Here is an 18,512-nt window from a genome sequence, read left to right on the forward strand (position 1 = left end):
ACGGTTTCGTACAGCTGCAAGATGCTACGAGCAACAAAGATCTTACAGTAGGAGTATTCTGAGGAGAGTTCWGAGTTTTCTTTCCCATGGGAGCTAGAAAGCTTTGTCATGTGCAGAGAATGGATCTTGCACAAAGACCAGCAAAGGAGGTACTGATCTTTGACCTGCATTTCAGGCCTTGTCCCAAGGGCTGTTTATGCATTTCACTTAAACATGAAATGTGAAAAGCATAAATAGTCCTTGGAGAATGGRATGGAAGCTAGATAAATTCCAAGAAATTGAAGATAAAGTGGCATGCCTGTAAAACCTGCTGAATCTCCAGAGCATCTTACMATATTGTGCAACATAGAATTCCACCCAGTCTGTCAAAGCTGGGTGCCCATTCTGTCAGTCAGACTGCAGGGAGCCCTAGGTGATGATAAGGATGCCACGGGGTTGCAGCTCTGCTCTTACCCTGCCCAAGGGGACTGGAAACAGGAGGAAGTTGTGTTGTCAAACATTTAGAATGTTTATTGGCAGTATAATGTCTGTCAAACATATAAATCACTAACGCTAAACATGCTGAAGTGTTCCTGTAGTGTAAAAACATTTCTACAAAGACCCACTAAGTGTTTTGACTATTAAAGTACTCATAGAAACTGAAAGTTCTCTGCTCTGGCAGGTTCCCCAGAAGCATGTATAAAGTAACCATGTCAGACTGAGGTCTTTTCCTGCTCTAAACAGTTCCCATAAACAGTTTGTGCACTTCTGAATTTGAAATTTACATAAGCTTACCTGCATTTCAAAGTTTTCTAACCCTGTCTTTCAGAAATCAAGTCAAAATGTGGAGGCCTTGGAAGGTCGGAATGACATTTGAAAGTGTTCTGAAAAATGATTATTGATAAATCTGATTATTTTTTTTCAAGCCAACTTTGGGATTATTTGGAGTTGACTCATCCTTTCTGAACCACATGTTGACAAAATAAAAATGGGAMGGATAGAAAATAAGGTGGTGCCTAGCAGCTAGGAGCAGTTAATAACCMTTGGAAATGCACAGTCCAAAATAACTTAAATTATAACAAAATAGTAAAGGAAGAACAAATGAAATCTAAGTCAATTTCCARTACTGCAGACGACAGAACTTAGAATGCTCATTGAAAAGAAATTACAGTTGTTGATTTTGTTGTGCCAACAGCTACCTCTGGTGGCCCGGTTCCTTGTATGCATTTAATGTTTTGATTTTTTTTTTTCTTTTAACACGCCATGTAGCCAAAATCTAAATCACTTCTCAGTGCATCAAATATCCCATCACAGTTCAACATTCAGCTGGTTACTGGAAACTCTATTAATTAAAAGGTTKGTTGTTTTCCTAATGKACATTTTGCATCTCTGCAGTATGAKACTCTATTTTCATCTTTAGGGTTGGAGATGGATTAGGTCAGTAGAAAAGTGCACAAAGTGCAAGGATAYGGCTTGAGAAACAAAACTCTGCTGTAGTAATTTAATTCAACTTTAATTTATCTTTTTTTCAACACATAACTAGGGGTAATAAAAAATATTTAAGAATTAAACTGCTGTGAGGTTAATGGTGTAGGTGTAATACAGGAAAGTGCTTTTTATTTGAACTTTAGGGATCACCATTTGCATTTTCTATTTGCAATGTCCTTTTAGGGCCATAAGAAAGATGGTCTGCCCCAAAGGGTATTTTTGGTTCTGCATTTTTGTTTCCTCATGTGGGTTATCTGTTCCCACGGCTGTCAGATCGCCTACTCTTGGTGCCATTTGCGAATGCCCAACACGAGACGGGAACACCAAGGGATCCCTGCCATTTTGTGGTGCGTTTCTGTGATGCACTGTGGTAGAAAAAAGAATGAGCAAGTTTCTCTTTCCCTCCGCACCGCTGGATGTCACTGCTACCCAGCCAAAATGCAGGTGGGCGGTGAACCCGAGCGGTTCCTGCAGCAGAAAATTTGCTTAACAGMTTCCAAGAACAGACTGCTGCAGAGCCCGATTCGGCTGGAAGAAAGCTGTTGGAAAAGACACCGACTCCTGAGACCTTTTCACTTGTATGGACGTTTTCCTTTCAAAAATAAGAAACTTGGGAGAAGGAAGGGTATACGGTATTGACTGACCCAGTGTGCGGTGTATAGACATTCCTAAGTGCCTGGGCAGGGAATAAATTAACAGACTCACTGAAATACCTACAAAACTGACCCTATTATGTTTTTGTGATGCTGATTTCCGATGCCGGCGGTGTGTGCGTGGCTGCCTTTGTCGCATGGACTGCCAGGGGCCATCGAGGGGACCGGAGCAGAGAGGTGCAGCAGCCGCTGCTAACAGCAGGGGGACGGGGGAAAGCGCCGTGGGACGGCGGGCAAATTTAAATCGCTGATTCAACCTAATCCCCTCGAATTTTATTGGGTATCTGACTAGTTCCATCTGGTTTATCAGACTTCTAATCGATCTAGAACATGTGATAATGGCTTTCCCTGAAACATTTCTGCTTTCTCTTTTAGACCCAGCTACTGATTTTTTCGTATTTAAAGCTGCTTGAGGTGTCATAGCATTTCTTTGGGCTTTGTTTCCTTGCACACCCCTCTCTTTTAAACTCATAATTTTCAAAAACCACTTGACAATTCCAACTGTAATTCGGATTTCCGGAAGCCTCCCTCCATAAATAGACTTTTTTTTTTTTTTTACGCTGAAAAATGGTGTTTGGCGATGGTGTTGAATACATGCAGCGGTAAACAGCTCTGGTCAGGCTATTTTCCACCAGCTATTTCTCATGATGAATTCATTAATTTCAGAAAATGTTTTGCAGTAGTCAGAGGAAAAAAAGCATTGACAAACCATACATGAATATTGGGCTGCACATGTTCATTAAAAAAATCAGATTTCCCGTTTTCCTTCCTGCAGGATTATTACACCCTCTTGCTGCTGAAGTGATGGTCTTTTAAAAGTGCTCCAATTTGCCCTAGCACTTAGTTAATGGTTTCTGTGATGGATGAGATTTTTACTCTAGTTTTCTTGGCAACACAGTGAAGCACTGTGCAGAGATAATGTCAAAGGCAAATAAATGGGACACAGAGAGGTTGTTGGAACTGTCGCCACGCTAACAGTGAACACAGTCAATTCAACAACGCTGTGAACTGCCAACACTAACCATTTTATAAATGGTAAATTGCAAGAGAACCTTATTTTATCGACAAATGCTCTTCCCAATTCYATAGTCCTTACATCCTAAAGCTGCTGAATTTCCCTGAAATTTCCCATTTTCCCTGTTGAATCTTAGCAGTTGCTATTGCACCATCTTCCTATCTCTTACAGAATCTGCACACTAATGTTTTCTGCCTAGGCTCTGGATTTTCTGAAGATGTGACTCAGTGCTCTGTGACACCACTTCAGTACTTTTGAAACGGAGAAAGGAACTCTTCTAGTTCCTTTTACCATCTAATAATCCAGTGACCTTTGCAAGCTCCCCTTCCCCTCTTAGATTCTGCCCCAAATTCATGTATTTCTTCTAGCATCTTCTGTCAGCTTTAACACTGAGTTCAATTTTACTTTGGTTTCTAAGAAGTCCTGAGCAAGGTTGGGAGAGCCTGGCAAATACTACCTGCCCTTAAAAAAAAAAAAAAAAAACTGGCAAATACTACCTGCCCTTAAAAAAAAAAAAAAAAAAAAAAAAAAAAAAAAAAAAAAAAAAAAAAAAAAAAAAACCCAAACAAAAAGCCAAAACAAACCTAACCCCCTATTTACTTAAATAACTGCATGCAGGAAATGAGCAGCAATCTTGATGTAACTGGTCAGTGGGTGACACACTCGTGAGTATCTACTTTCTCAGACATCAGAAGGGTGTGGGTGAGGGGAAGTGTGCATTTACTATTAATTTTATTAATTATTAACATGCTTTTTGCTGTCAGCTTTGATGAGTGGAGAACTAGCACACCAGAGAAGGGCTAGGCTCACACCATTGGATTGCTCAACAGTTTCTTTCACTTCAATGGGATTGCTGCTGTCTTTGTGAGCGGGCTTGTCCTAATTCAGAGGGAATAAAGAATTCCTCGAAGTCCAAGGACTGGAGCAGATGAAGAAAGTGCAGACAACATACCCTGCAAAAACACGCGTGGTGCTCCACTACCCATCTTGGGCTTGCCTTCCTGCACACAAATGTATTTTCGTGGCTAGTGAGGCACTGAAGTTTTGCTCTGTATATGAGAAGAATGGAGGTGACAGAAGAGTTTCCCTGTGTCTAAGAAAGGCCGCACAGTATGGAAGGGGAACAGGTGTGAAGGGTGGGAGCCAAGGCAGACGGCAGGGGAGCATTTCCACCTGCCAGGAGCTGGCTGCCTCAGGTGTGAGCTAGAAATGCAAACCACATGGGTTCAATCAGCTCAGCCCTCCCTTCCCCTCCTTCCTCTCTTCTTAGCACTTCTCACGGGAGGTGTAAAAGCCCTAGGACGCCTGAAGACTCAAAACACTCTTCGGGGTCGTTTTACTTTATGTTTTCCGTTCGCCTTCTGGCTTTCCAGGGAGGCTCGGCCGTGCCTTCAATCTCACTCGGCATGTGCCGTGGTGCGACACGCCGCTCCATGTTCCGCAAGCCCTGAGGGGGCGAGAGGCGCCGCGGAGGGCTGTGCCTGCTCCCTCAGCCGGGGAGARGGACGCGGCCAGCCCGGCCACACAAGCAGTCCGAGATAACAAAGCCGCGGGCCTGGCCGAGGGGCCGCGCTCTCCCCGGAGCCGAGCCGCGCCAGGGCTGCGGGGGAGGCACCGTGAGGGGCGGCCGCTCCCACCCGCCGCGGGGCGGAGGCCGCTGGAGCCCGCAGCTCCGCCCGGCCCCGGGGGTGCTCGGGGAACGCCTGCCAGGGAGTCACAGCGGGGGGAGCCAAGGGGTCTGGAGGCAGAGCTGAGCTTCCTGCACGCCCCCTTTGTGTGGAGCACGACTGCGTGCGGGAGCGGGCGTGGCCGGGGACGATCCATTTCCGTGCTGCCTCGGCGGGCCGGCGGGAGAGCGGCGGGGCTCGGCTCAGGCACGGGGGCACGGCTGGCACACCGGCCGAGCTGACGCGGGGAGGACGGTCCGGCAGCGCCGCCGTGTCCATGGACTAGCCGAGGCAGCGGAGACACCCTCGCTTACGCCGGCCGCCGCCTCGCCCTCCGCCCAACTCGGCGAAACTTAGCGAGCAGGCTGCTGCCCCGGTGAGTCCCTGCCCGCCCCYGCCCGTCCCTGCTGCCCCGGGGGTCGCGCCGGCCGCAGTGCCCCGTTCTCTCCCCGTCTGGAAGCGCCGGCAGCCCCTCTCCCCGGAGCACCCCCTCTCCTTGCAGCGTGCCCTGGGGGCTGCCGAGCCGGGCGGGGAGCAGCCCTGTGGCTGCCCAAGTTTCCCGGCAGCGCGGGGCTGTGGCGAGCCCCTGCCATTGTCCCTGTCCATTAAAGGAAGCCCGAGAGGCCGGGTCAGGCTTCCTCCGGGAGTTCGCGCTGGCTTGTCTCGCTGAGGTGCCACGAGGGAGAAAAAWTAAAAATAATTWAAAAATAATACAAAAAGGCCTTTCGGAGTGTTGYAGCCAGAGTTTGCCTGCTCCGTTCACCCCCGTCGCTCCGGCTGCTGCCAGACCCTGCCCTGAGCCCAGGCTGTTTAGAGGGAGCAACGGCGTGCATAGGGTGTAAGGGTGTAAGGATTGAGGCCTGTAGCTTATTTTAAAAAATATTTTAACTTAGTTTTGCTGTGGGCTATGGTAGTGAGTGACCTCTGTGCCACCCTTYCAGCGTCCTGCTGAAACAGGCCTGGCCCTGGAGCACGGGGGTATCAGAAGTGATGCTCCATCTCTGGTCAGTTTTGTTTTGGCTCTTGCTTTCTCTTCCTCACACTTTGTAGACTTAGCGGTTTCATTTTGAGACAGACTGAATGAAGAAATAAATAGTCCCCTACAAAGAAACCTAAACCATGCTGTAAAAGAAGCTACTTGTTTGATCTTTCTTTAGTAGGTCTTCCACGGAGGTGGTGGTGGAGGAGGAAAGGATATTTTAAAATAACGGGCAGACAAGATTCTTCCAGCACTGCTTTTTTGTTTGTTTGGGCTTTTGTTTGTTACAGTGACATAAGCCTTGTCACCTAGAACTCCAGATAAAATGGAAGGAAAGCAGTTCCTGGAGAATGGAAGCACAGGGTGTATCTTAAGTGCTTGTAAGTGCTCTCTGGTGAGATGATCTAACTTCTTGGCTCCAGCAGGGAGTAAGGCATCAATACTGAGACACTTTATATTCACAATAAATGTGTGAAACTTGCTTGAAATGCTTTGGTGCAGAGGGTTGAGGTGCTAGCTTTATATGCTTGACAGMACAATTGTGTGCAGAGGGAAGGGATCAGGTGGGAATTCAGCTTTAGGCATTGGTGTGAAGCAGGAATGAGCTGTGGCAGAAACTACTTTGCAGCTTTTGGTTTTTGTTTGTGTGGGTTTGTTTTTTTTAAGGGAATTCAGGACATTTGTATTGGTGGAATGGTGTTCTTTATCCTTGGCTAATGATACTGGCAGACAGTACTTTTAGGGTGTGATCCTGTGTCCTTTTAGCTCTGGAGGATGGGGAGGGAAGAGTATATGTTGTTGCCTTTCCTTGGAAGATTGTCTCATTCAGAACTGTAGTTCCACTGAAACAGGAATTTTTACAAATAGCTTTTAAAAAGTTTGGAAATGCATTTATACTGGAAGAACAATGTGCAGATAAATGACATGGGTGGTATTTAGTTTTACTTTTGTTGGTCTTGCTCCCAGATGGACTTCCTAAAGGTGCAGTCTGGGTCTAAATCACAATCATGGAAAGCTGCTTTTCTGGTTGGTGCGTGTTCTGTGTGGTTTGTTGGGGTTTTTTTGGTGGGTTTCTTTTTTTTTTTTTTTTTTTTTTTTTGTGTAAGTTGATCCAGTTAGCTTCCTTTCTAGCTTCCTTTGTGTTGAAGTATTATGTCCAGCCCCCAAATCAGAAAAAAAACTCACTTAAGTCTTAATTGTGTCTTGTTCTTGTTTCTGGGTACAGGCTTTGCCTGACATTTAGTGCATTGTAGAAAAATTTAATCTTACTGTTTCCTGTTTAAAGCCCCTTTCCTGTCCTTCTTGCCTCCTTGTGGGGAGTGGGGAGGGTAGCAGAAAAGAAGGAAAAAGTATCAATCTTTTGCTAGGAGCAGTKTCTGTACAGATCCTTCACATAGGTAGTATACCTCACAGGACTGTAAGGGGATGTGTCCTGGGCTACATTTTGCTAACATTAAGCTTTGCAATACTCAATGAAAAGACTATAAAAAGCCCTTGCTCTGAGCCCTGAGAGGCTATTTGATTTGGACACTTTCTTTGGTATTGAAGGCATAACTCTTTGCTCTTGGATGTAGCAAGAAAATGGTTGACGTGGTGTTTTCTGAATTTGGTTATATCCGCGTGATGAGTAAGTTTAAGTTGTATGCTTGCTTCTAATTAATAACAGAGGAATATTAATCCATTGGATTGCTTATTTTTGAGGTTGACTTCTGACTTTCTTAGAGGGTATTTGTATTTAGTTTATGAAGCTCTATTGGATGGCTACCAGTGGGCCATTACCTGTAAATGGGTGTTTGTTTCTGCTGACAAATTTCTACAGTTAATTCTCATAGCTTATCAAGGATATCATTAGGATCAGGTGTTGCACAGTTTGAGCACAGATAAGTGCGAATAAATGAAMCTCTTGTTTTAATCTCACTATGTTTAGAATTCTCGTTGGGGTAGGGGGGAGGTGGAGTTCACAGGGCCTAATTTGAAAACTGTTCCATAGATCCTCTCTTTATGTAATTTCTTGCTTTTACAAAAATTTTCACATGGGTGGGGTGTGGAAAACACGTGGATTTCAGATACACTCTGCTTGAGGGGTCTTCATGCCATGCTGCTTTGCACTGTGGCTTCCTGTGTAAAAACTTCCTGTTTTAGGGTGGAACAGACTTTTGTCCTTTGCCACCTGTAGAGCTTTTCTAAGGCTTAGAGGGCTGCAATTCACAAAATCCTTGCAAGTGCTGTGGTTCTCACTTTGCTTTAAGCTGTAGTAGCTCAGATAAAGTGAATCAGACCCTCAAACAGTAAATGGTGCAGGCTGTTACTAAAGTGGAATTAAGCAGAGGTTTCTAGATGGCTCTGATTGTAYGTCCAAAGGATGATCATGTGTCTTCATCACTGGTATTGCCCAGTCCTAAAGTCTGTGGCTCTTCCAAAGCTCTGCTGGTGATGGCTTGGGTGGAGGTACTGATGCTGCAGGCACAGTTTGGGCAGGAACAGGAGCCTTCTCTTTGACCCTTTGGCTCATGCTCAGACAAAAGCCTGAAGGTTAAGAACAATGTCAGGCATAATCAGATTAAAGCTTATCAAGGTTAGATATGTGTGTGTTTTAAAGAGGAATAGTTTGCTTCCTCCCAAGAAGACAGAAAACTGAATTTCGATTTAGCAATCTAAAAAGAAAGGAAGGGGCTGAAATGTCTGAAAGTAGTTAAATGAAATTTAACTATTTAAGTATGGATGAATGTCTCATGTTTGAATTTTTTTTGCATCATAAAGCAACTTTATTGCAGATAGAATCTGCTTTCAGATGGTCAGTGAGCTGAAAATCACTGTTGGGTAAATTTGTCTGTTTTAGGAATGTCACAGGTGAGGATAATAGCAAAGTGCAGGTGTTGAGGATCACCTGCAAAAGTGGTGATCACCTGCAAAACTGGGTATATAAAGGATTGTGATGTTTGCAGTTAAAACCGCTGCCTGGAATGGCCAGGTTTTTGCTAACCTTTTTTGCCAATCTGATGTAAATCTTAGAATTGAAACCCTCAGAGAGGGTTTCACTCTGCTTGATTATTCATGTGTGAATTCTGTTATCACTTGTGCAGAAAACTTTTAACAAATGAAGATAAAATATGCTGGCCACAATAGGAACTATATCCAAACCCAGAGGTAATAGCTGGATTTAAAAATAAGTTTATTTTCCTTTCTGGTTCAAAGTAYGCCTCAGCCCCTGTTTGGCAGTGGGGAACCAGCACTTGTTTTGTTTCAGTGTTTCCTGTCTTTCTTCAACTCTCTGGGTGCACAGCAACAGTGATTTATCCTTTTCATTGTAGTACAGCTCATGTRTGATATTTGTGAGTGGGAGAACTTCTGTTCTTATCTGGGTTTCCTGCTTACATGTGTTTTTTCTCAGAGCTCTGTGTCATTGTCTTTAGAAGTCTGTGCAAAAAGTGAAAAGTCTTAGGCCTGTCTTCATCTGTAATCTGAACGTGAGTGGGAAAGGCAAGGGTATAATAAACACAGGGCTCTGCTTCCCCTTGATCTTTGTAGGAAGCATTGTTCAATGTTGTCTTGGTGTTGTAAAAGAGCTTCTGTGTTATTATAAAAGAGCTCCTCTCTGTTTTATGCTCCCAGTCTAGAGAACAGGCATTTACACCAAGCTGATAGAGGTCTTCCATGTGAAGATCTGTACTGAAACACCCCGATGTAGTTGGGGCTCTTTGGCACTAATTAGCTCAGGCACTTGACGAGCTTGTGCATTCATGTGAGCTGTTGACTTTAGATGTTGTTTTATTTTGATGTTCTCATTCTGTTTCAGGCCGATTGTTAGTGTACAACCTGAAATATGTTCATGTGGCCCAACAGCTCTTCACGGAAATCTTTTTTCCTCTTTTAATAGTTTTTGTTTCCTGCTCAAAGACTAAATAATTGATATTTGAGTCTCTCTGGAAAGGAATTTTTCCTAAATAATTGATGGACTTGAAGGTAACAAAGTCAGGTGTTTGTGTTGCTACACTTGCAACTACAGGATGAAGCATGATATTTGCAGGCAGCTGAATGCTGTGAATTTTAGTATTTTTTAAAATGTCATTTGTTCAGATTGCCAAGTGAGGTACTCTTGCTTTGGGGCATGAAATGGGTGCTGAAATATGTTCACTGAGATCTAGAAACTTCTGGAATAGAAAACAAAGGGAATAGCCTCAAGTMACTTTCTGAAGGAGGACACCTGAGAGGTTGGTCTTTATGTGATAGCAGCCTCTGACTGTGAGGATATGAAGCTGATTCTTTTGATGCACATTGCTTTTTCCTCAACAGTTTGTTATTAAATGTGCTCAGGGAAGTATTTAATGGGGGTGAAATAGGCCTGCAGTAGTACAGCTGTATTTAATAAGAGGTACAAAAGAGCAAAGCTTTCTGCCCTGCCCTGAGTACTGAGTTACTTCAGTCTGGCTGCACGGCAAGCCTGGGGAGTAGGAAGGTTCATCAGAAAAGTTGTCTGACTTGAAACTAATGGAAGGCAATTAGTGAGATGACTCTTGGAAGACAAGAAGGCACCTTTCTTTGCAAAGTGTCCAGCATGCTGAGGTTTCAAAGGGTATTTTGCCAGAGTGGTCATAGCAGTGGTCTGCTTCTGCAAAGCAGGAGRGTGTTCAACTGAAAGGGCTTTCCAGCTGTGGCAAGTGAGAAGGGAAGGTGTTCCGCTCTGTGTTGTTTTATCTGAGCTCTGGTGCTTRTGTGACAGTCATACTGTCAGCCTGTTCAGGTGGCAGTTTCCTGTGTTGTCACATTCTTTTCCATCAGGAGGTATGTTTTTCATTTTACTAAAGGCCCAGTTYAGGAAGTTTTTAAGCTCTGCGCCTTCTAATTCTGCTGGTGTGTTTGTAATTACCTGTTACAGAGARTGAGGTCTGTGTTGAAGGAGCACTGATTGTGTCCCTTCACAGCCTTTGTTGCCCTGATCTCTAAATGGCACAGTGTTGTTCTTGGCATCATCTGGAGAGGTGGAAAGCCTGTTTTTCCTCCTTCCCCAGGGGCGGATACAGAGACTTTGGGCGAGACAGTCARGGCTTTCTCACGACCTGCCCGAGCACTAGCTTTTGGGGGAAGGGCTGGAGCTGTTCAAGCATGGACTTGTCCTGAAGCAGCGTTGGTTTTTGTCTTTTTAATCTTTTCSCTGTAGTGTGGCAGCATGTGCAGGGTGCTTTGCAAGCCTACTTGCTACATTCCCTGAAGCATTAGCTTGTTCCTGCACTTTCGGGCTGAGACATTTATTCTGCTGAAGACCTGACAGTGGCTAAGATTGTGAGACATCGGTGAGGGTTGTTTTGTCACATCTTTTAACATTTTTCAGTGCTTTTTTAGAGGTTTATCTGGTAGTTGGGTTCTGCAAGTTTCACGAGGGTGTTTCTTTACCAGAAACTGGGTAAAGAGATGAATTACATGGTGGCTGAGCTGTCTATGTGGCCACGAAGAGCCATTTTCTCTTGTGGCTTGTAAACTGGTGATTGTCATCCTTGGCAAGTAAAATAAGTYACGAATGCAGTTGCTGGAGGTGGAGGACAGCAAAAAAAAGCTTTGATAGCTTTGTCCCCAAACCCTTCATACATTTCCCCAATAAGCAGCATTCCCTGGTGCCARGAGGATGCCTCATTTGGAATGAGTTTTCCTCTGGTGGTGAAGGCATAGGCCCTGTTAATTGGGGTRGGAGGGGAGGAAAAAAGAAGAGGTTTTACAGATTGAACTCCACATCATGTTTCCATGACACAGAGTCAGCATTGTTTAAAGTGAGCAAGTGGTGAATGTAACTAGTATTGTACAGATGCAAGCAGTCATTTCTTAGCATGCTTATTACTGGAGATCAGATTTTGACACTGGAATTAACTTTTTTTTTGCTAAGAAATATCCTGTTCTGGTTTAAAATATTAAGTATTTTATTACATGAAATACATATATTTATATATAAAGTTCATATATAGGGTCATTCAATGTGAAGGCTAAGAAATATGGTGTAGATGTGGACAGATGGCACATTGTRTCCAAAGCAAGGAACATTTTTAAGGAAACAAACCACAAAACCCAAAGCAAATTATATGCTCATCACTTCTTTATTGTATATTGCTATAATCAGTCTCTTGGGGTTTTTTGTTATGAAAAGAGCAAAAGAAGGTATATTCTTTTTGACTGAAATATAACTGCAGACTGAACAAGTGGCATTCCGGGAAGTGGAGGAAAGTCACTATATGTATAAAAGTTTAGGATGTTCTCTGAAGAAGTGTATTTGTCAGCAAAGAAAGTTGATTGCTTCCTGTATTTTTTCCTCTAAGTTATGACTTATTTTTATGATATGAGGTGGTATAGCAACTGGAYGGACCTATTTTGTTCTTGAAACCTTTTGGTCTGTGTGGAGGTGTGGGAGGAAGCAGACAAAGCATATAGAATAGKTTCTGTTACTGTTGGATTACTAAATAGAAATGAAATTATTCCCTAAACTGGAAGTTCTGGCTCCTCAGATAAGGTATTTACTTTGTAAGGGTTCCAAAACCTTCTGTTGGAAGGGGAAAAAAAGTCAAATTACATGCTTCTTTTAAAGTAAGACTTTTGAGTTTTGCCTTGCAACTGTTGATGTTACAGGGAGTGGGTGGTTATCTGCTTTTWAGAGAGGTAGTAGAAAGCAGCCTAGGAGTTTGGGTCAGCTAAGATTATTTTGGCTACCTGTTCTAACAGGTTTTGCACCCTGGGGTGACTAAATTCCTGCTCAGAATGACTAACTCGTTTATGTGTTTCCCAATACCTGAATTTTCTGTGAAGTAAAATGAAAGTATGACCTGTGGCTTGTTGTGTATAGTAAGTTACTGCACAGAYGAGGTCTTACTCAGATGAAATTGGTCAATAGCTTTTTTAAGAAAATTTTAGTAGACATTAAAATTTTTTTCAGAACTTTCCTAAGATACTAATGAGGCATCTGTTGAACTGTAATGATAWTATCTAGTTTTGTTTTCACTTACTCTGGTGTAATCCAACTGAGTTTTTACTCTAGAGGTTTATCCAATAGTGGCTTTGAGGATAAGGTCAGTGGAGGCCCTACATCCTCTGCTCCAGCTGTTCTCTTCCTTAAATTATAATGAAGAGATGGAGAGCTTACGAAAGGATCCTTCTTTCTGCTACCGTGTTCTCCTCACGTTTGGAAAATGGCTGGCTTTTAGATGAAGTTTACATTTAACATTTCCTTTTCTGCTTCCTGTGCTCTGTCTTGCCTTAAGTCACAGTGTGGAGTCTATGCTTTTATTTGCAGTCAGGTAAGAGATCCTTGCCTTTTAGTTGGTACCTTTGTCAAGCACCTTTGGATGTTGAAGCAGAAAGTATCTTAGCTGTTCAATGAACCTGGGGTTGGTGGAACAGAACTAGCATAAATGTACTAAAATTCTAGGGGTAATTGAGTTGCGCCTCTTCTCAGTGTCATTAACTGAAAATATTTGCAGTTTGAATTTACATTATCAGTACTCCCATTGTACAGTGTCATTGACTTGCATTCTGACCAGCTTGTACAAATGAAAATGTGGAATCTCTAGAACTTCTTTTGCTTTCTGGATTTTTTTTTTTTTTAAACATTAGTAGTAGCTTTTTTTTTGCTAACTAGGAATCAATACTCCTACACATMGAAGCAAGGCCAAGGCCAGCCAAGTATATCTTTTGTAGCTTCTGTATGAAGAACAGTGAAAAGTGAAATTGTTAAAACTGCTGTTGTCCTCTCTCAAGTTTTTGTACTGCTTTGGGAACAGTGCTGAATTCTACTTGCCTTTTTCATGTCTTCCTTTAGTGTAGTTCTGTTAGTTTAAGAAATTAAATGGAGCTGAAAATATTCCATGAATCATAACTTGAATAGCTCTTGAATTACAGTTGTGCAGTGTACAGCCTTTATGCCAAAGGATTGGTGGTGTTAGTCAAGTGGTGAGTTAAGAAGAGGTTCTTGATGACCATGTAGCTTATTCCTTGGAAATTGGAATGCCTACTTTGTGAATGTTACTGAGTTCAGAGTACTTAGATGATATGTTGGATGCARCACAGAAGTAGTGCTTGGCCAGAAGCACAGCATTACTTGAGTGTGAGTTATAGAGAGACCTGGAGTGGAGCCCTTTTGAATTGCTGCTTCCTTGTTTGGGATTTGGAAACACTGGTGTGTGTTACTTACAAGTTTTCCTAAGTTGTAGTTTGTGCTGTAGTAATGGAATAAAGCCTGGTCACTGAAACATGAAAACCTCATGAAACCCTTCCCAGTGGGTTGGGGATTTGTTCTTCTCTGAAGGTTTGTTTGTTTTTAGTGCTTGCACTGGAGCAACTTGTGCTTGAAATATTCTTCAAATGCTTTGAGGACTTTGAATCTTCWGCACAGTACAAAATAGGGGCCCCAAAAACTGATGTCTTAAGAATTCTGTCTKGCTTTGCCCATGTTTTCCATGGAGTTCTGAGATTTGTTACTGGCCATCGTTTTTCTGGTGAAACAGGGATAACTTATTAATGATGTYTGTCTTTCATCATGAGTCTTTCAGGTTAAAAAAATACCCTTTTGTTGATTAATCCTCTTCTAAGAATGAGCAGATATTTCTCTGCTCATGTGGAGTGCAGCACAAGTAAATAAACTATAATTTTATTCATTAAGAGAAGCTTGTCTCTTTTTTTGAGTTGCTCAGACAAGTGGTCTGAGTTGCTTGGAGACAAAATTGCAGAATGACACATGCTTGCTTGGAGTTCCTGAGTCATCAGCAGTTCTACTGTCTCTGTTTCCATGAACAGATTAGCCTGTAAGAGCATCAGACCTGTCAGTTTTTCTTCTTTTTTTGTTGTACCAGCTCAGCCCCTCCACATGAGGCTAGCRCCCAGATACTTTACTGAATGTTGTCCCCTTCGGTGGTCAGCTTCTCTCCAAGATGTGGAAGAGGAGTCCATAGTGCCTCTTAGTTGTTCCATTTTTAGAAGGTCCAAAGAATGTCTCTGAATAAGGCCTAGTCAAGGATAAGGCATTCTTTTACCTTCACAAAAAAAAATTTAAAGATTGAGCACCTTCAAAGAATGACCATTGTTTTTAATGACTGACTGAAATGATGCTTTTTGATATAGATTTGGTGTTGATGGAGTAATGGAATTAAGGAGTCATACCAAAACAACTCATAGGCCAAAGTACATCTCTTGCTGTATTTTAAAACTTCTTGCTCCTCAGCTTATTCTGACTTTGCTTCACCAGCTTTATACAGATGTGATGCTTTGTATTGGTAAACAGTGGTGGAGCATCCAACAGCTTGACAATTATTTTTTTTTTGTTCCTTTTCCTCTTGCCTCAGTTGTGCCCCTGTTCCTTCAGCTTCATCTCTTTTAGCATGTTAGCTTCATGTGTGATGTAGTCTGTGGTGCTGGTGTATGCTGGCAGTAGAGGGRTGCTGTGTTTCCATAAGGACAGTCAAGCTACCACTGCTTTTCCTTTTTCATTCCTCCTGCCTCCTCCTGACTGCCCCACAGTGGCATTGTAAATGCTCTGGGAACGTAGTTTGGAAGGCTTAAAGCTGTTTATTTCTTGGTGTGTGGTTCAAGAATACAGAATTGATCTGAAGATATGCTATGTGGTTTGCTGTGTGGTTGTTTGCTCTACTGAGCAGGTTGATTAATGGATGTGGATTTTAGGGGGGCAGGGAAGGGGATCGTGACTCTGATGGGGTATATAGTATATGGTGGCAGTATTGGCTRAACTTGGAACTTCATTGTGACTTAGGTCTGCCTTGTAAAGTAAATGGCTCTGGAGGATTAAAAGAATTTGTGAACCTAAATCTACAAACTGACTTTTTTCAATTGTTCTAGACTTAATGTCTTAAAATGAGGATTTGTTTGCATATTCACATTAGATTAGTTAATAGATCACATAATCTGTTTTGTGAGAGTTAGGAATATATATTAGGAATATTCACTGCTTCTTACCTTCATTTTGAAGGTAAGAGTAGAATTGTGGGTGTAGAAAAGCTTTGGAAAAGGCAGTAGCCTCTTGATGAATGACTACATTTTTCCTCCCTCACTAATGCTGTAAACACCAAAATTATATTCTACCAAAGCAGCAGTGCTCTGCATTTAATTTTTAGAAATTGCTGTTGCTGTGAGTGGGTATAACTGTCAGCTGACACAATGTGACTTGCTTTGTCTGAAACACAGTAGAGAAYGCTATTAGTCTGTGCTGCCCACATACTGCTTTAATCTTCCAAGTGTTTTTAGTATTGTCTAACCATAGCTATGCAGCCTGTGCTGTGAACGAAGTGAATTACTGACATAGCAGATTTCTAGACTGGTAACAGATGGCTTCTGTCTTAGCAAACATGACTGCTTTTAGTGTAAATGTGGGGAAGGTGGCTGTGTAGCCTCGAGTGGACTGCTTCATTTGCTTTTATGTTCGGGGGGGAAAATCACATACCTGCACTTGAGATTTATTATGCCACTCCCATACCAGCCATATATTGTTCAGTGGTCTGTCAAGAACCACCAAAAGAATTTGGATGAGTAAGCACAGAGCAAGTCATATCAGCTCTTAAGATAGGCAGGTGTTTTGGAAGCTAATATCTGTCTGAGGAGCTGTGTGCTGTTGCAGGAGAGCTTCTTGCTAGTACTGGTAATGCCTCCCCTCACCTCCCCATCATCTCCAAGCATTAAGAAGTATGCATSTTGGAAAAGTATTTTGCTTTTTCTTTCTGTTAAAATACTGTGRTATTGACTGGGCATCTTACCGGTTGTTTGAAGTGGGGAGAAATGTCTTTCAAGCTGGTGGTCAAAACAATGAAGTAGGTGGGGAGTGGTGCTTATCGATAAAGGTAATTTTAATGCTCTTATTCCTGTAAATAATTTCAGTGAAGCTGGAACTGAACAGTTGGATGTAAGTCCCAATGGGAGGGTAACCCAACAAAAAATAAGTCTTCAGATGATGTTTGTACTTTAGGTCCCGAAATGGTGTACCTGCCTTTTTCCCTCAGGTTATATTTTAAACCTCTTTGTCTAGCAGAAACCTCATGTTTATGAAATTTAATGATGTGCCAGCTAGATGCAGCTTTCTGCCTTCTCTTTTGTAGGTGTAGTAGCACCAAAAGCTATGTTCCTTAAGTGCATTTTGCAGTTGCTGCTCCTATCTTTTACCWGGTTCCTGATTGTCACAGGGAGGGAGGCAAAACAGTGGTGGAGGTCTCAATGTGTCAGCATCTGGAGAATATATTTGCACGGGCAGGCAATGTCTTGCTGTAAAATGGGATTACAGAATTCTATTCTTGCTTCCTTTGCAAACCTTTCACTGACGTTTACCTCCAGCAAGTGAAGGGTTGAAATGCTGCTTGTCTGTTAGGCAGTGCTCAGCTGTGGGAATGAGGGCTGTGCAAGTGCTCACTCCTGCTCTGAATTTAACAGCTTGTTCTCTGTTTTTCTTATGCGTGGCATTTCTGCAGAGGTGGTTTAGCTATGAAAAGCTGTAGTTCTCTGAAATATTTGAGCAAGAGTTGCAGTTGAGCCTTATCTCTCTCACATGTGTAAGGAAGCAAACCAAATTCCACAAAGCAGATTGGCTCTTAAATGGTGAGACTTCAATTTTTGAGAATAAAACCACTTAGAGGATATGGTTTGGTAAAGGAACATGCAARTATGGAAGAGGCTGGGTACAACTACCTATTGTATTTAGGAGTCTGTAGACACTGAGAGATTTGAGGTAACCACTTTGGACCTCCAGCTAGCTGGACTGCTGGATATGCAATCCACAGGCTTTGTGGATCAGTCCAAGCAGCTGTTTGCAGAAGTAAAACCGTTTTGAAAGAGTGAGAAGGCAGATGAATGTCAAGTTGCTGATGCAGCTCTTTTAAGGCTAACTATATAGTGAATTTCCTTTGTGGGTGTGCCTRCCCTGTTACAACATTAGAGTGCTTAAAGGTAGAATTGTTAGCAAGAAATACTGAAAGGAAGTTTAGGGTCAGTGGAAGTTTGAGCTGACATAAAAATATCTCTGAATGGCATATGGTCATGTACAGGTTACTGTACGCCCTTTCTCAACTGAGTGAGAGAGCTGGAAAAAATTCYTTTTCCTTGAAAGCTTTACCTRATCCCTCTCATTCTTTTTCTTCTGTGCAGACGCTGCGCTATAGAAGATGCACTATTACCGATATTCTACTGCAGAAGTCAGCTGTTGGTACAAATATTTGCTCTTCAGCTACAACATTGTCTTTTGGGTGAGTACAAAATGTAGAGAGTGAAATAGTTTAGGCAGAGCTCAGTTTTATTAACTTCATTRCTCTGTTCAAGAAAACAAATTGAAATACTTGCCTGAGAGCAGGAAACTGATGTATAGATGCCTCAAGGTGTTTTATAATTGAAGGAGCCTGTCCCATATGAGACATTAATGATTACTGAAGATGTGGAGATTCATTATCCATATTATCATGTTAAGTTGCTTCCCTATTAAAAAAAAACCTCTTATAATGTCCCATTTCAGATCATTTCTGATCTTTGTTGGGTGCTGTAGCTGTAAATAAGCCACACAGAAGAGAAAAAGGAGATGTGCCAGCAGCTGGCAACACATGTGGGCAGCTGAATTGTCTGATACAGTCTTGAAGACCTTAGCTATGGACTAACCTGCCTATAATGTTTGTTTCCAATTGTGAATGTGAAAAGGATACGATAACAGGTGTGTGGTTTCAGATGTGTCTGATGGTTAAGGTCACTGAAGCACCTGCCTTAGAAAAGGAGGC

At 42.5% G+C, this 18,512-nt stretch overlaps 1 protein-coding gene across 1 annotated transcript in view; it reads left to right on the forward strand.

Moving 5' to 3' along the window:
* The first annotated feature begins 4,965 nt into the window (after window positions 1–4,965).
* The window catches only part of TSPAN14 (tetraspanin 14), a 31,949-nt gene continuing 18,402 nt past the window's right edge, over window positions 4,966–18,512 (forward strand). Inside the window, exons 1-2 of the mRNA XM_057365228.1 lie at window positions 4,966–5,178; window positions 17,896–17,993. Coding sequence (XP_057221211.1) covers window positions 17,913–17,993 — 81 coding nt within the window. The 5' untranslated portion in view covers window positions 4,966–5,178; window positions 17,896–17,912. The remainder of the gene's footprint in view (window positions 5,179–17,895; window positions 17,994–18,512) is intronic.

This window comes from Malurus melanocephalus, unplaced genomic scaffold (assembly GCF_030028575.1).
Source record: "Malurus melanocephalus ecotype Western Australia unplaced genomic scaffold, MMel_1.1 scaffold_49, whole genome shotgun sequence".
NCBI classification, from domain to species: domain Eukaryota; kingdom Metazoa; phylum Chordata; class Aves; order Passeriformes; family Maluridae; genus Malurus; species Malurus melanocephalus.